Source organism: Protomyctophum parallelum, assembly GCF_964188405.1.
Source record: "Protomyctophum parallelum genome assembly, chromosome: 18".
NCBI lineage: Eukaryota > Metazoa > Chordata > Actinopteri > Myctophiformes > Myctophidae > Protomyctophum > Protomyctophum parallelum.
Window position 1 is genome coordinate 17,694,450 of NC_139716.1, and position 19,194 is coordinate 17,713,643.

At 42.6% G+C, this 19,194-nt stretch overlaps 1 protein-coding gene across 2 annotated transcripts in view; it reads left to right on the top strand.

The window, feature by feature from the left end:
• Positions 1-508: 508 nt before the first annotated feature.
• The window catches only part of LOC310875378 (B-cell scaffold protein with ankyrin repeats-like), a 35,934-nt gene continuing 17,248 nt past the window's right edge, over positions 509-19,194 (top strand). For both annotated transcript variants that reach the window (XM_083788585.1, XM_083788584.1), the window contains exons 1-7: positions 509-545; positions 1,677-2,078; positions 4,599-4,723; positions 5,641-5,779; positions 6,340-6,482; positions 8,017-8,137; positions 11,537-11,733. In XM_083788585.1, coding sequence (XP_083644711.1) covers positions 533-545; positions 1,677-2,078; positions 4,599-4,723; positions 5,641-5,779; positions 6,340-6,482; positions 8,017-8,137; positions 11,537-11,733 — 1,140 coding nt within the window. In that variant the 5' untranslated portion in view covers positions 509-532. The remainder of the gene's footprint in view (positions 546-1,676; positions 2,079-4,598; positions 4,724-5,640; positions 5,780-6,339; positions 6,483-8,016; positions 8,138-11,536; positions 11,734-19,194) is intronic.

The window sequence follows — 19,194 nt, forward strand, 5'->3', positions numbered from 1 at the left end:
ACTTGAGTACAATTTTGAGGTATTTGTACTTTACTTGAGTAAATGCTATTTCCAAAACTTTAGTTAGTAATTACGTTATAGATTTTGATTGTTATTGCAAAATATACATTATACCCACTTCAGCCCTATATTTACAATCTGTAAAAAATTTAAGTACCGAAATAAACTATTCATTCAAGAAAAAATATACATTCTTAGACCGCTTGAAAATAGCCGATCTACAAGCTCACAGTGCGTCGCGATGCTATTTTCAAACGTGTTTTATACATTTGATAACTTGAAATGGGACATTTCCGCATAATGAGTACATTTTTAATTCCGGTCATTTACTTGCAACTGATAGTATTTATAATATTGCAGTGTTGATACTTTCACTTGAGTAATAAATGTGAGTTATTTTTCCACCACTGAAGATTGGACTGTACTCATATTCTGGTACAACAGGAAACGCCCTCTTATCGTCCCCAAGCCAAGCACAATAGTAGCACTGTTTTCCATATCAATGTGCAGTAAGAAGAGAGGCACTGGCAACATGAGTCACAAAGGTGAGTAAATCCCTTTTACGTTTAATTCAATAAACATTACCACCGTCATAACATTTATATCTAATCCAAGGTAGGGTGTGGTTTTACGATTAACCACTTTATGACATGTCTTGCAGATTTAAAATGTTGTATATTGATGCCAACATCTGTGTGGAGGCGTTTTAATATTGCAATGTCTTTAAATAACTGCATGAGTTTTTCTTTGGCAATGTTTGTGTAACACAAACGTAATATCTCATGTTCACTGTCGATTCTCCTTTATCTCTAATCTAATATCTCTCTTCTAGGACTATGAAGTTAGTTATAATTTAACCATTACATGGGTCAGTACAGTAGTGGGGCAGTCTGCTTCAACTTCAATAGCTTGGAGAATTGGCTTTCCCGTTTGTTGCTGACTAAAATTAAAATATTAACTCTGTGAATTGTCTCTATTTCCACCTATTGGTGGCATATACACTATACTGACCAGCCCAGGTGCAGAAAGCAAGGTCGGAATAGACATCTTTATGCTGTATATTATATGACCCGTTTCTGATATTTGTGACATCATTACTTCCCTGTACTTTGTTCTCTACCTCATACCTGCAACCTTTATCTATGGCAACAGAATTTCCCTCAGGATTAATAAAGGTCTATCTAATGGTCCTGATGCATTGCTATACATTTTTAACCTGTAAAGTACATTTTGTAACTTATATTCGTCTTTGCTCAAGGGTCCATTTGGTTTCATTTTACGCTCTCAAGAGTTAAATCATTGTGAAACATCTGCATTACTTCATTTACAAGAAGCCTACACAATTAGAGAATGACAAAATCTTATCCAACGACAACAAAATGCTCTTTTGTGATCCTGGGCTCTACACACCCTCCGCCAACCTGGGGAGAGCAACGGACTTGAACTCATGGTTCCGTCATGCATGAGTGTCCAAGTCGCTCCTTTCCACCTGACAGGGGGGAGTTTCCCTGGTTGGACGTAGCGCGTGGAAGGCACACGTTACTCCAACCAGTTCCTTTCCCCTCCATCAGGCGCCCCGGCTGGCCAGGGGGAGGCAGTTTAGAGACCAGGATTACTGCATGTTGTGAGGGTACCAACCCATTTTCATCCAAACATGTGGGTTCTTCCCAATGCAGCAGAGGACCTGCTCATCGTCTACGAGACCGAGGCGGAGCAGTGGGCCACGTATCTGCGCTCTGTCTTCGCCGCCCACATCCGCGAGGGCGGCATACGCTGCTACGACATCGCCACGGTGTCCAGCCGGAGGAGGGACCAGGACTTCCTGGGTCTGGCCCGGTACCAGTGCAAGCTCCTGATCCTCTCCCGGAGCATGCTGGAGGGCCTGTGCCAGCTCCGGCGCTTCTTCCTGGCCCGCGTGCTGACCCCGGCGCCGCGCGTGGTGGTGCTGCTGTGCGGCGTGGAGAGCCTGGCGCCGCTGCTGGAGCTGGTGCCGCTGGCGGGCAGCGAGTGCCTGCAGATCTCCAGCGAGCAGGACGCTCACGACTACCTGTCCGCCGTGACGGATATTGTGAAGAAAGGTAAAAAACGACGGCGGCACCACGACCCACTGAAGCTCTCTGTTCCGTTTAATATGAAAAGGACCAAATGAAACACCATGTGGTTTACAATACACTGAAAGATCAGCCAGACAGTCAACACCAGCGGTCAACAGAGAACCTGACCTACAGTATAACCACTTGACCGGAGTCGCTCAGGGCTCTGTACTCGTGTATATTCTGTTCACTGTTATATGTGGGGTTGCTGAAATTAGCCAATCGAGAAGCTCACAAAAGGGTCAATTTAGAATCAGATGCTCCAAAGCCGCGCTGCCTGTGAGCTTGTCGATTGTCTATTTTCAGCGAAAGCCTTACCCACAAATTGCCACAATACGGATGCTGGGGTTTTAGTGGTTGATTGGATAATTCCACTCTAGATAGAGGTGTGCCTCTGGAATTTGTGACAGCCTCATATTATCATTGCAATATACAACTATATAAAGAAATTATATTATCGCGTGTAAGAATACAGGTGTGCCTTGCGATTTTGACTTGCAAAAAAAAAGCAAGAAAAGCAGGAAGTGTTAACTCCTTATTAACATAGATTTGTGTCCAGCTTCGTTGTTGTCACCCTGTCATGAATAAGAGCTGAAAAAAGTATGGCAAATCCTCAGTATCTGTTTCAATTCCCCTAAGACCAGCTGGGAGAAAATAACGCATATTACCTCCACCTGCATGGTCTTCTTCTGGTTAATTAGAAGGATCTATTTGTGCTGCTGTAAATAAGCGTTGGACCATCTCTAAATTGACCTGTATTCTCGCTTCCAGAGGGCATGATGCGACAAAACTAATACAACTAATGTGTAATTTATTTAGTACCAGCTGCTGAGGGGGCGCTCTCTGTTTTTCCTTATTGAGATATTTGTGAAAAACAACACAGATGAATCAAAGTAAGGATTCTGCGGCTGTATGTTAATTGAGGAGGCCATCTCATGCAAATGACTAAAGTTTCCTTGTCGTCACTAGAGATCGGTAATCTCTTGCCATGCAAATCCAGATGACCCTTCCTTCACTCATGACTAATGACACTCAGTAGTTACTACTAGTTAGTCACCATATCTTCTCTATATGTCAGATTGTCAGTGTTTCCCAAACAAAAGGGCCGTAAGTGACCCAACCTGTTTTTATCGGTCACGACTTGAGTAAACATAAACATAAACATGAAAATAAAAAATATAAACTTTCCTACAATTAATTTATTTTTAATTAATTCAACCATAAGAAGTGGTTTGGGTTTTGCCAACCCTCTCCACCCCAGGTCGCCGTCTCTCTCCGGCCGTCCTCTGTCTCTCCAGATTTCACCACACTCTTCGTGGTCGTCTGTTCCTGGTCGTCACCGGTACTGCCAGTCTTTCAGTAAACAAACCATCTGATGCACCAACTTGGACAAATCATCAGTGTTGTACTTGTAATGTCAACAACATTGTCAAATAGGGGGGACAAAAATCGGGAAAAATAGAGCTACATGTTTGGGTTAATTTCACCGGAACCAATGTCAGGTGTTTTCAATGAATCTTTCATGGTTAAAGTAGCTATGAGTAATACTATATAAAAAATGTAATGACATAATATTTTTATTTAGTTTGTATTCAGACAGCCAGCAATGGGTTAAACAATTGTTTTTGTCTCTGTGACACCTCTAGGGGCCGCAGTCTACATTCAAAGATTTGACTAGAAGCTTTAATTGTCATTGGTCCAATTTGTTCTGCCGGCAAATGACTAACCAATCAGGAAGTGGACAGTCAAAAACATGTATGTAATAAATTAACGGTTTGCCTTCAACACAATAATAAGCACTGAAGTGGATAATGTATATTTTGTGATAATAATACCTCATAATTCTACAGTACTTAGTAAATGTACTTTACACCACTGGACTTATGTCTCTTCCTCCTTCCTTACATTGTCAGAATGGTAATTTACTGTAAACATTTACCGTCCACAGATTCCAAGTGTGTAATTTATGAAGTATTTCATTTAGATAGGTTTCATGTTTACCTGCTATCCTAGTTAGTATAAGTATCATAGCAAACCTAACTAGTAGTTTAGCATGTAGCATAACCCTTTATACTTATACCGAAAATAGCCGATCTACTGTACAAGACTATTCTTTTATCATGTTATCATGGTAAATGGATTTCTTGACACTGAATTTACTTGACCACTGTTGTTGGTTGAGGCATTTACAATTGTTTATAGTTGTAAGCAATTGTAAGCAGGGGCCAACTTTTCCCACTTAAATGATCACTCTGGATTTGATGTGTGTATATAGGCCTATCCAATAAGGAATATTACTTACATAATAACAAACTGCATCAGAACATTTTATAAACGGACATCCTCATACTGTGTACACAGACAAGAGAGACAGTCTCATTAAAAAAAAAGCTTTGCAAAACTAATTAGAAGCAAAAATGCACTAAGAATAGTGTGTTGTAAGAAAAAACAAAAAACACACTGACAGAATTCCAACTTGTTTGTGTATTATTTCATCCACAACAGGAAATGCCAGTTCCTTGCCAAGCAGGCCAGCGGGAACACATGCAAAGCTGCAGGAACAACAAAGCTGTGCAGAAGCAACCACTGTCAGATCCATGGTGGTCATCCCTGGCAGAATTCGTTGCGGGGTGAGATGCTGTTTTTGTCGACTAATACCGAGACGGAAAATATGTTCGTCGACTACCTTTTTTCACTGACTAACTAACTGACTAAACTAAATGGAAACTAAATTAAAACTATAAGACTAAATATATTGACAATTTCGTCAACAAATAAAAACTAGACTAAAATGTTAGGAAGGGACTAGTGGACAAGAGATCCAGTTTAAGTCATTTTACACTTGGTTGCATGCTGAAAATATCCGATCTACAAGCTCACAACGCGCCCGCTGCGACGTGTTGTGAGCTTGTAGATCGGCTATTTTCACCAAGTGTAAAACCTGTCATTACGACGGCATCAAGGCCCGCCAAAATACATTTTAGTCGACTAAAATCAACTGTAGATTTAGTCGACTAAAACTAGACTAACACTAAAACATTCCAGTTAACTAAAATATGATATGATATGAATATTTGCTGCCAAAAACAACACTGCCCTGAGGAGACCATTATTCTGACGTTTAGGGTTAGGCTTAGGCCTCATTCACACCTAAAAGACAGCTGTCTTGTGTCTTGTCCATGTTTAATAGCCGCCCCAATGTATTTCCAATGGAAGTCACATGATTTGACCAAACCATGTGATGGGGGGAAGGGGGGCAGAACACAGCCATCAAACAAAAATGTTTGGTCAAACCATGTGACTTTCATTGGAAATGCATTGGGGCGGCCATTAAACACGGACAAGACACAAGACACGGACAAGACAGCTGTCTTTTAGGTGTGAATGAGGCCTTAGTTATATCGGGGGCCATCGAAATAATGGTACTTTGGACCAATGGATCGTCTAATGGCACATGGTATCCCCCATATAGTCCTCTATCTGGAAGAGTCCACACGGAACCAAGTAGAACACAGTAGTACAATGCGTTTTCTTATCTTCTCTCCAGGTTTCTGCTGAGGTGTTCATTCTCTTAAAAGATACAGAAGCTAGTGCTGACGCAGAGGTCCAGTTCAGCGATGAAAGTCAGAGTGTGAGAGTGAAGCCTATCCACTGGAATGAGCGGACCCTCTGTGTCAATGCACCAGGTACAACAATAATGAAACCAAAGTCTGCTTTCTTTTTGCTTTGCATTGTGTAGCCCAAAACATCAAGAGGGTCGGTATAGCGCCACTATATTTGATTTATTCTTTCTGATCAGTCCAGTCTGGTTTCTGTGATTAGCCCAGAAAAGACAGACAGACAGATACACGCACGCACGCACGCACGCACGCACGCACGCACGCACGCACGCACGCACGCACGCACGCATCTACTAACCATGCTTGTTTTTTTCCGCATGCAAGCAGGCTACAAATAAACTGGCTAATTTTCTTAATGACACAGATACACACTTTTAACACATATCATGTACGGCCCTAATAAAATAAAAAAAAGAATTACATCTTCAGCCTGGCCATAGATACAGTAAGTATAAGGGAATGCTTATTACAATGGTCTCTTTCACTTAATGTAGGTGCACAAGGCTTCAGGGTAGCGCTGGCAGATATGAATCATTATTCCATTGGGGGTGAAATGAGTCCTCTGAGTCAGAGGGTCTGTGGGGCTGTAAAATCGCACGGTAAATTGTATTGTCCTCCCACCACAGATTTTCCCAGCGGAAACGTCAGCGTGACCCTGTATTGTGGTGGAGCGCAAGTGAGGAAAGCACACGTGCAGTACTACACCCTTATGACAGAGGTTGCACACCTTCTGACGATGGCGGCAGACCCTGTCATTTTCATGTGTCAGGTAAGACAGAGCTTTTTCAAACTTTTTAATGTCATAGAAAATTTACTTTGACGTACAGTGCTGTCTGACTGTAATAGGCTACTGTATGGCCCCCTTGCCCCCCCCCCCCCCCCCCCCACTGTATAAACGTTCTGTCTGTCTGTCTGTCTGTCTGTCTGTCTGTCTGTCTGTCAACCGGTGGTCCTAGATGGGGTTACAGGTGGTCCCCATGCAGCTAAATGATGGAGAGTTGGTAACCAAATGGACCACCGTCCACCGTAGATATTTTACTCTCAAGAGTTACATTATTGCTAAACAACTGCATTACTTATTTTTCAAGAAGTCATACATACTTTGAGAATGTAGAAGAATTGTAATTTTGGTCAACGTTTGCCAACAGCATGGAATTGTGTGTCAACGATAATGACATATTCTTTAGTTTTTGGGCTAAATCTCATCAAATGGTGGTCCAAGGATCAAATGGCGAATAAAATAATGGGCCTTGATATGAAAAGGGTTGAAAACCACTCATAGAATAGAACAGAAACAATAGGGGGGAAATGGGGGAAAATAGTCATTTCTCCTTCACAGTAACTAGTGTGTCTAATTTTACTCATCATTATCCATCGTATTAATGACAAGATTATTCCCGCTGCCGTTTATGACTGCATGGTGCACAATACATCGTTAAAAAAAAAGTGTGGAAGACAGCAGAGAAATTGCATCAGCGTATTTCCATTCTTTCTGGGGTTTTCTTCATGCAAAGGTTCTGTTTACCATCTTCACTCGGAAACTGAAGGGATGGCAGCATTTGAGACTCCAGTCAGCCATGAACACTCAATGTGATTAGATTTATTTCGCTGATGAGGCAGCTTTTGAGCTGCCCACTTCCCTTTGCCAAAAGCACTGTCTTGCCAAAGAGGATGGAAGACAATAGAAGATGTTGTTGTTATCCTTTAGAGTTACAACTTTAAATTACCGATACACGACACTGATTACTTGCAGTGATGTGAGTAAACTCAACCAGGCCCCATTACACAACAATTACAATATTTTTTAACAATGCGCAAAGTCATTTTATTTGTGGGCCGTTGTTTGTCATACTTTATTATGCAACGTCAGACTGAGATCTCTATGCCTGTTTTCATTGTCAAATGAATTGGGATTCCGGGTCCTCATTGGAGCCATGCCACAATCCAAGGTTTTAGTAGTTGAAGTTTACATATTAGTTCATTAGCTGAATAATACGGTTTTCTGAAAAACCCATGTTTCTATGTCAGTGGTTCTCAACCTTTTTCATGTCAAGGACACCCAGAATTATCTGTATTTGGCTGTCGACCCCCATCTGAAAATATGTTGTTCTAGGGACCCCCCAGAAGCAAAGATTTGACTTAAAACGTTCGCTGTGAAAGAATAAATATTCAAAGATTTGCTCCACATTTTCACGATTTTTCAAAAATAGCAGACCTACAAGTTCATAGCGCGGCACGCTATGAGTTTGTAGATCAAATTGTGCTGTAGACATAGCGTGGCCTTCATTCTCTCACCCTGTCAGGCTCTGCAGGTGTCCTGCGTGGAGAAGCTGGACCAGAGGCTAGCCTCCATCTTGCTGGAGAGAATGCCTTCCGGGGGGTTTCAAGGACTGCAATCTGATAGTGACGCCGCACCTGAAAGAGGTACAGTAAGGAGCCAAACGCATGCACATTGTGAGCTTTTTGTCAACCAATAACTATGTCATGTGAATTCTGAATTCACATGACACATTACACATCACATTACAGTATATGCCTATATTTCAAATTCACTTCCACTAACTCACTTTTCAACCTTTTTCATATCTAGGCCCATTAGTTATTTGGCATTTGAGCCATGGACCACCATTTGATGAGATTTAGATTAATTGACGCCCAAAACGAAAGAATATTTTGTTATCGTAGGCTAAGATGTTGTTCACAATTCAATGCTGTTGGCAAACGTTGATCAAAATAACAATTCTTCTACATTCTCTAATTGTGTAGACTTCTTGTAAATTAACTAATTGAGTAATGCAGATGTTTAACAATAATGTAACTCTTGAGAGTTAAAGATCTATATGGGTCCATTTGGTTACCAACTCTCTCATCATATCGCTGGAGACCACCTGGAACCCCCTCAAGGACCACTGGTGGTCCCTGGACCACTGGTTGAAAACCACAAACTCAACACAGCTCTCATTCTAACTTCCCAGTCGCACAAATCATGGACCACGCCCCTTGAATGTTTTCAAGTTTTCAGGTGATGAAATCTGTAGTAACTAGCCAAATAATTTGATGCATAAACATTGATGTAAAATCAGTGAACACAGCAGTGCGCCAATTTGCCCCCCTTTGTGCCCATACAGAATGGAGCTGACTGATTTGTTTGCACCATTTGTTTGCCATGATGACAAATTGAAGTTGGAGAACACACTTCATGGAGTATTGTTGCTGCTAAACGTTTTTCGGGACGAATTTCAGAGCAAATGTCGGAGCACGGGGAAAAACATTATCGGCCTCACGTAATGCACACTGGCACTGCCACCGAATATCTTTTTTTTTTCTTTTTACTTTTTTTTAATTCAAAAGTTTTCTTTTTTTTTACACCAAATAATAATAAATGATCGAACACAAGTAAAACATACCAATCAATGAAAACAAAAAACAGAAGAAACAAAAAACATTAAAAAAAAAGAAAAACTAAAACTAAAAAAAAACAGAAAAACAGCTTGACATAACTACTATAATACAGCATTATTTTCCAAGTTGAGTTAGGCAGGAGAAGAGCTGGAGACATGAATCACAATACACTTCAGTTATATAAAAGCAATTTCTTTTTTTCAGACACAACCACTCCATGACACTTTTACAGACCCAACAACCTCTACACATATATTGAAACACCCAAATACAATATCACAGAAGTCCATCTAAGTATGAAACTGTATAAACCTGCTTCAGTCTCTGCTTCCATTGGGTTATAGTAGGTGGCTTTATTTCCTTCCAATTTACTGTTATCATTTTCTTAGCAATCAGTAAAAGTATCCTTAATATGTAACTCCATGCACGCACCTCCTCTGGTATAATACCAAGCATCCATAACTCAGGACCAAAAGGAATATTCAACCCTAAACATTTTTCGATTTCCTTATTAACCTTTTTCCAAAACCTTGAAATTATTGGACAGTCCCAAAAAATTTGTGTATGGTCCCCGATTTCCCCACAATTTCTCCAACACAATTCTATGGATGGTGTTTTCACTATGAGGAGATGACCAGAGGAGTATTGAAATACATAGTTTTGAGTTTCCAATCGAATTCCTTCCACATCTGGCTATTTATTCCCTTGTGGCAGCCTTCACACATATCCTCCCAGGTTTTGTCTTCAATAATTATATTTAGTTCCAATTCCCATTTATCCTTAATGTCCGAATATCCATTTTAATTAATGTATAATGCCAGACTGCATAATTGTATTATTTTTATGATGAATAAAAAAAAACCATTGATAACTCACACAAAAAAAATAACACAGTCCATATTTGGGTGTAAGAACTGCAGAACTCCTTACAATATATGGTTCCTCCCATTAGCCAATTTTAATACACAGACGCGAATGGTAAATGGGCTGCATTTTATACATATTTCACATTGGCTCATTCACAAACCAAACTCATTCACACTGGGGACGGAGGCAGTTAGGGGTTAAATGTCTTGCTCGAGGACACTTCGACACACACTCAATAATCTCTGGGGATCGAGCCGGGGGAATCTGTGGATTCCACGGCGGACGATCTATCTCCTGAGCCAATGCCGAGCCAGCCCTGTGACATTTCCTGTCACATTGCATTCCGGCTTTAATGATTCACCCATTACCTCCATTCATCTCTGGATATCCACCGAGGAATAACTTAAACATCTAAGTCTATTGGACGGACGATAATAAAATAAATGCAGAAACTCTGGTATAGAGAGAGTACTAAATAACGCAGAGTGTTCCTTATGCTAAACCTCTCGTTATTCACCATGTCACTGGCAACGCACAGTGTTCACAGTTTGAGTCTCTTTTCTCTCGCATCACGGATAAACATTTCTATCAATTCTTGCCTCATTATGCGGGATACAGACAGCCTCATCAGCCCACGAGAATGACTCTTGACTCTGATAAAGACGGCATTTTAACTACCCATAGATCCGAAGTCCCGTTAGTCCGAACATGCACTGCTCCCGTGCTTGCGGTTAGGTTTAGGTTTGCTCCCGTGCTTGCGGTTAGGTTTAGGTTAGGGTTAGAGATAGGGATAGTAATTTCGGAACAATGAACCTTCTGACTAATGACACGGCACCATTTTAACGTGCTTTGTAATAGTTAATAGTAATAGTAAGATAGACAAAAGCCTTGCAAAGGAACAACAGGGGGCGAAATAAATTTGGCATCTACAAAATGTCTTAAAACCTCTTAAACCCCAGGGGGGTCCAGGAGGGAAAATCAAAAATATCGGAGTTGGAACCTGAGACCTTGACCAGCCCCATTTACCCGCTGAGAGCTGTTCATGAGCTGGACAGCCGCTGCCCCAGCCGGCGGGGGATTGGGGCTTAAGAGGCTGAAAATGTGTGTATCAGTGGTGCTCAAACCTTTTCAGGTCAAGGACCCTCAAAATGTTTTGTTCCAGGAACCCCCGGAAGCAAAGATTAGAGTTAAAAATGTTCAATGTTGCAAAGTTTTTGTTTCATAAAAATCCAGCATAGAAACGTTATGAGCTACTTTCTGTCAAGAAATGCCCTGCATTTGATTATGTGTCTAAGTGTCAGAGTTTGGAAGTGCTTGTTTTCAATAACACAACATTTTGCTGCCTCCTGCATTATGTGACATTTAGAAACAGGTGGTACGCAGGACGGTTGAGTGATTTCCAACGAGCGCTTCCAAACTCCAACACTCCATGATGCTCAATGTTTTGCCACTCAGTCTGGTTAAGGCGGGCGTGTCCTGATGGGAAAATCATGCATGTGCATACATACCCTCTATAGAGTCTCTACTAACCTGTCCAAACACTGTCCTCGGCAGGGCTCCCTCTTGAGGATGTCCCTTCTCTCCTCCACTTTGCTGCCCAGAGAGGCCTTAAGAACGTGTCCAGTCTGCTCCTGCAGTGTCCGGGTGCTAAACAAGCACTGTGCACCGCTGACCGCCACGGACAGACACCCGTTGAGATCGCCCAGAGTCACGGCCACACTGAGCTTCACACCCTGTTGAAGGAAACACTGGTAAGCATGTTGTGCTCCTTCCGTGCAGTTATCTGAATTTCTCTTTTTTTTTAATATATTCTTTTATCCCACGATTTTGTAACCCATTTTTCACCCATGTGTCAATTATCTAATGTGATCCTGGGCTCTACACATCCTCCGCCAACCTGCGGAGAGCAACGGACTTGAACTCATGCTTCCTTCATGCATGAGTGTCCACTCCAAGTTACACCTGACAGGGGGGAGTTTCCCTGGTTGGACGTAGCGCGTGGAAGGAACACGTTATTCCAACCAGTTCCTTTCTCCTCCATCAGCCTGGCCAGGGGGAGGTAGTTTAGAGACCAGGATTACGTGAGGGTAGCTACCCTAGGGGACACGGGGAGAACAAAGATGCAAACTCACACACAGAAAGTTATCTGAATCTATACGGTATATTTCAGGTATCATCAAAATATAATTAATAGCCTATATACAATTTACAATTTACAATTTAGGCATTTAGCAGACGCTCTTAATCCAGAGCAATTTACAATAATCAGGAACAAAAGCATGGGAATACATCACAAAAGCATTTATCATAAAACATGCGTAAGCTAAGAAAGTAACAGTGGAATATCTATATTATGAGACTATACATATAAGCTATATATATACTACTATGCTATACAGTACATATGTACTATGGCGTGCTATGACTATATACAATGCAATTATAGTGCCGTCTACATAACATGCTATAAGTCTGTATCAGATGCTATCTAAGTCTACAGAAATGCTATCTAAGGGGGTAGGGTAAGTGCTATGGGCCATGATGGAGTCTAAAAAGGTGGGTTTTCAGACTACGGCGGAAGATTGGGAGTGATGCTGCAGTTCTGACTGCAATGGGAAGTGCATTCCACAGTTTTGGAGCCAGAAGGGAGAAGAGTTTGGGACGTGTGGAGCGTTGTCCCGGCGTTTTTAGTGAGGGTACTTCCAGCTTCCCTGCGTTGGCTGATCTGAGTGCGCGGGAGGGTTTGTAGGGTTCAATCATACTTGCAAGATATGGGGGAGCCATACCTTTGGTTGCCTTGAATGCCAGCATCAGAGTTTTGTATTCTGTGCGGGCAGCGACCGGGAGCCAGTGGAGGGAGCGGAGCAGGGGGGAGACATGTGAGAATTTTGGCTGGTTGAAGACCAAGCGAGCTGCGGCATTTTGGAAGTGCACATGCTGGTAGGCCAGTAAGGAGGGAGTTACAATAGTCGAGTTTTGACAAGACTGTTGTCTGGATTAGGAGCTGGGCTGATTCCTGGGTGAGGAACGGTCTAATTCGTCGTATATTATAGAGTGTGAACCTACAGGATCGAGTGACAGCTGTGATGTGAGCTTTGAACGAGAGCTGACTGTCCAGGACAACACCGAGGTTCCTGGCTGTTTGGACAGACGTTACCAGGGCGTTGTCTACGGAGATAGTTAGCTCCCGCATAGGGCAGGACTATACAGTACACTGTAATGTTTTTGGACCTCTCCTACTGTATATGGTGTTGAAATGTTCTAAAATATCAGATTGAAAATGGAGTGCTTGTTTTCTTCGAGGTGCCCCCCCCCCACAAAAAGTGCGGACGGTTCTATAGTGTGTGTGTGTGTGTGTGTGTGTGTGTGTGTGTGTGTGTGTGTGTGTGTGTGTGTGTGTGTGTGTGTGTGTGTGTGTGTGTGTGTGTGTGCGTGTGTGCGTGTGTGGTGTGGTGTGTGTGTTGTACAGACAGATAGACAGACAGACAGACAGACAGACAGACAGACAGACAGACAGACAGACAGACAGACAGACAGACAGACAGACAGACAGACAGATCAGAGATAAGCTGCAATATCTTCCCAAAAGGCCAGGGGTTGTATAGGTTGCTGACCAATGAATGCAGGCTTAATCCATATCAGCCCATGGGGTTATATAGGGCAGCTAAAGTTACAAGGCTGACTGAACGGGCAGCGTGGTGAGCGACCTATACTGTATCCGTATAAGGAACTCACTATGTGAAACATGGCCGCAGGTTGGCCGTCAAACACAGCTGTGTCTGATGATGGGGTGGTAGAATTGTCGGCTGAGGCGACAAGTGTCGGTTACCCGGGCACCGAGGAGTCAGAGCACAGGGTTACCCGGGCACCGAGGAGTCAGAGCACAGGGTTACCCAGGCACCGAGGAGTCAGAGCACAGGGTTACCCAGGCACCGAGGAGTCAGAGCACAGGGTTACCCGGGCACCGAGGAGTCAGAGCACAGGGTTACCCAGGCACCGAGGAGTCAGAGCACAGGGTTACCCGGGCACCGAGGAGTCAGAGCACAGGGTTACCCGGGCACCGAGGAGTCAGAGCACAGGGTTACCCGGGCACCGAGGAGTCAGAGCACAGGGTTACCCAGGCACCGAGGAGTCAGAGCACAGGGTTACCCGGGCACCGAGGAGTCAGAGCACAGGGTTACCCGGGCACCGAGGAGTCAGAGCACAGGGTTACCCGGGCACCGAGGAGTCAGAGCACAGGGTTACCCGGGCACCGAGGAGTCAGAGCACAGGGTTACCCGGGCACCGAGGAGTCAGAGCACAGGGCTACCCGGGCACCGAGGAGTCAGAGCAAAGGGTTACCCGGGCACCGAGGAGTCAGAGCACACAGCGAGAAAACATTTTGCATCCTCCGACAGTTCACAATATGGCTGCATAACAACTAGGCGGATGTCTAGTCCAAGATGATTCAGCTGCCAGTAGCGCACGTACTTCCTCTGTGTCGGTCCACAAACGCCGGCAGAGGAATAGAGGGGACTGTCTGATGTCATGAACTGACAAACAACAAGACTATCATCCCAACACAACACCACCTGCCATGTTCTCAGCCAACTCTCTGCACACACGGTTAAAACAGCCTTATAAAATTGGCACATGAAAATAGCAGTATACAGGTATAGCAGATTTTTACACAAGCTCACAAAACAAGGAGCGGACAAGTATAGACCCCTGGAGGACTAACAAAGTGGTTTAATTGGTCAAGAGCCTTTCTTCAATTTTGAATGACAGGAGCTAACCACATTGGCTGAGGACAACCATTGATTTATTATTATTTTAACAAGGCAGAAATAAATTATTTTGACCCTCTGGCCTGCATAGGTGTCTCAGAGCAACACTGATGTGATGTTCAGGGAATGAGATGGTAATATCTTTTCTTTTTTTCTTGCGCAGACCTTCTGCATAAAGATGTCACACTGACATTGTGCGTGCGTGCGTGTGTGTGTGCGTGAGTGCGTGCGTGCGTGCGTGCGTGCCTGTGTGTGTGTGTGTGCGTGCGTGCCTGTGTGTGTGCGTGCCTGTATGTGTGATAATCCAGTGCCCTAGCTACATGATGAGTAAACCATTCACAGTGGGGGTTCTGCCCCTGGTTCTGGGACTCATGGTCAAGGCCAGTGTTGGTGATGGATACCTTTGTTCCATCAATAATACATAGAGCAAGGCCATTAGATACAGGTGAAGTAGATGGAGGGAGGGTAGGCAGAACAATCTGTGATTCTGAGTTTGGAGGCCATTCTCCTTGTGAAAGATGCCGCAATCTAACCAGAGTCATCTATATTATATATAGGGCATAGCAGTGGCGGACATTATTGAGGTGCCACAGATCGAAAACCCATTAATTCTTCTTTTAATGGTTTGCGGAAATATTTATATTTTTATTTTAAACCTGGATCGAACCAAGCCATTTGATTCTGTGTAAAAAATAAACATTTAAAAACCGCCCGTATATATGATGATTTCTGGTGTGACAGTACAGTACAGTGACAGTACAGACAGTACAGTACAGTACAGTACAGTAGAGGGACCCCCCGGGGGCCCTCACATGGTAACTCTCTCATTTCTCTACCGTTTCGGACGCGGGGCGGCTCCCCGGAACCGGGCCGGGCCGGAACTTCCAGGGACCCCCACACGGAGTTGCACCACTCACTTCACACGGGTGTGATTTTTAAATATTGTTTTACCGGACCAAAGCCGGAGATTATGTTCAGCCTGTTCATCTGTGGGCACATATTCTCCGGCACCGCCAGACCGATCAGCATGAAATGTGCAAGCACACTTCCAGTACACCAAGAAATGACCTGCCAAACTTTTCAAATCGGCCTCATGGCACTGGCAGTGCTATAAAAGGCTGCTTCACATTTTGGTTGAACTTTAGATCATATAACCTGTATTGTGTGTGCAATAGGGTGGCCATTTTCTGATGCAAACCTCTGCCTGGCAGTGCAATAAATAAAGTGCTGCGTGTCACCCACTAATCCAAATGGTCCAAATTAACCATAGACTTAATTAGACATTTGACAAAGCTAGTGGACACTGTAATCATAATAACGCTCTTTGCAATTCTAATTCCATCTGACATTGAAACCCATAATCAGCACAGTCATTCAGCTTATTAGTGACACAGCCAATAGAATGTTGCCTAATTCATTGATTCATATTACATAGTGTATTCTACAATTCTTTGGTCAAACAACACATTGAGTACCAATTTACAGTATAGTTAAGTGATGGTTGTGTTTGATTGATTGAATACTACTATCACGTTGTTAACAGTAACACAGTCAGAGGTTCTTATAGGCTATGCAAAATAATAACAAAAAATCACAGTCGTGTGAAGTGAGGGGAGCTCTTAGCATCATACATCACATGCTGATGCTCAGCCACTGTTCATTGTACTCAATTAATCAGTAACACATACAATAAATACAATACATATCTGTAGAAAACTTTGGGTTATAACATAACCCTGGTTATGTAAACAAACATTAGCGAGCAATTCACTTATTGTAATTGTTTTCCCCTTCTGTCGAATATGTCTAAGAAGCCATATTACAATAAGCGAATTGTGAAGTTAATGTTTGTTTAACAATGTTTGATGTTTAATGTTTGTTTGATTAAAGTTTAACATAACTCAGTGGCATCAAAAGGTACTTAAAAGGTATTTAAAGTGAAAGGAGGGGTAGAGGAATGAGAGGATGCTACTACCAAGTGTGTTCAAAGATTAGTTAAGGTCCTCAAGCTTTGCTGTCATTAACCCCCCACTGGCTCTGGTTAACAATACCAGTCGACGTGTTTTTGCTCGACAAAAAAGAGCTGTGTTTTCTCTGATGTCTTGGAAAGGCCCACGGAGAATTTCCCTCCTCAAGGGAAATTTAGACACGTACCAACAGCTGTTGCGAATATATTCATCCCCCTAGCAACGCTGCTAATTGTGAACGATTACAGATGGAGCGAGGTTTGATCGGATTGCTCCAGTGAGTCGACGTGCGCGCCGTGAGCCTCCGTTGACTGGTGTAAACTGACAGGGTAACATTGAAGACAATCAGAGGTCTCTCCCTCGGGGAATTACCCACAAGGCTGTGGACGTTACATGTCACACAGAATCGACATGCACCAGCAGGACAGAATAATTCTTTGTGGTTTTGTGAGGGGGTTAATTAAAATGAGTCCTGACAACTAATAAAAAAATATATTCCATTTATTTTACAGCCGATATGCATATATATATATATGCATAATATATACCATTATGTAACTGTGCATTGGTATAAGATGGTTGAGATGCAGTTGAGAACTGTGTGCTTTGTTTGAGCTCAATTAGTTGGGCACTTTCATTAACGCATTATGCCCCCTTACCTCCAATTAATCAACCCATGATGGAGGAGTAGTTTGGGGCCGTTGGTGGAGCAACAAGCTGCCAATAAATCCAAGATGGATGGCTTCCCTGGATACGATAATTGTGTCCGTATATAGGATCGCCATTCCATCCACTCACGACACCCACAACATTGCTAATTAGCTCTGAGTCTGAACTACATCTGACAGGAAAGCTGTGTGTCGAACTTTATGGAATAGTACTGGGGAAAGCAAAGCAAACTAAAAAGAAACGCCAGATAAACTGGTAGATGGTAGAAATCTAGACTGTCATTCAAACTGATGAGTTGCTGTTAATTACTGGGACACAGCTGTCATGTCCAGTAGAAAGGTGGAAACGAGGAATACGTTTATCTCGGACTGAACTTTGATATAATGGAAATAATTGTTTGCAGTACCTTAAAAGAGGTGTTGTGTTTAAATGGTATTACTCTCAATTTATCTCATTACTGCTCTTTAATTGGGAGTTGCCAGGCAACTGCAAGCATAAGACTATGGTAGAAGATTTTGCAAAAACGGGGTAAAAAGCTATGAATGTCTTGCGTATGAATCCTTTCTCTGAATAACCAAACGCAGCCACATTCTCTCCCTGAATTGAACAGTTGGTCACAAATTCTAGCTAACCCATTTGCATGCTATGTCAATTTGCATATCTGTCATGCTGTACAATGACCAGATTGTGTCAGGTCATGTGATTTGTTTAATATTTGTATGATACGGTCGTCTTATGGCTCTGAAGGCAAGTCAGTAAACTGACTGCTTCCCCTGGAAACACCGTTATTGTGGAGCAGACTTTTTGAAAGATTATCTCAGATCTCATGAACCTAACGTTTTCATAACTCAGTAATGGATTTTTGGCATCATGACTCTTGCAAGCAATAAATCCTGTTTTACTGATTAATAATAGTTTTCCAGACTGCGTGGAGAGGTTTGTCAGGCTATTGAGTCAATCGCTCATTGCTATTCCTTGCCAGAAAAGTTCACAGAAATCTTTAGGCCTGATTTTTACTTACGTATGCCAGATCTACAAGCTCACAACTCGCCACACGGCAACACGCTTGAGCTTGTAGATCTATTTGTGATGCAAGCACGACATAATTCACAGTGTAGTGCTGGTATGAACCAGGCATCACAGCTGCCGAACCAGAGAATGAAATGTGATGGATTATGTTTCAAGAAGGAAAAACACAATCTCCAGCAGGCTCTACATCAAAAATATTCTTTCTTTGGACCCTATTGTGGAGTACGTGACTTGCAAAGATTGAAAGCACAGATGGCTCATGCTTGCTTGCTGGCAAAAACATACCCACCAGAGCCCGGGATAGCCAGTCAGTGATTCAACCGACTCAACAGCATCCCATAAATTCACATTATTCAGTCACTCAAATGAGTTTAAAATGTTCTCCTACTGACAAAATAATGTTTGACTAACGCTGTCAGTTTGTTTTTGGACCGCAGTGCGGCAATAGTGATGGAGTGATTTTTTTCCTTCCAGAATGCACCAGAGGTTCTGGTTTTAGTTTAAGAACTGCACCTGCTAAAACATTTGCAATATTCCATAAGGAACCGCCTGCAAAAATTACTGGCAGATTATGCTAAAGTGCAACACCAAAGTATTACAAATGCTAATGTACTAAACCTTGCCATAACCTCAACCTCCTACATGCATCGGCTCAATTTATGTAATTTAAATATCACTTTATGTAGACATAACACTCTATAGTGTATATATAATATACACTTATAGTTTCATTAGATAGATATTAGGTTAGGTTCTTAGCTTACGTATGATTCATGATGAC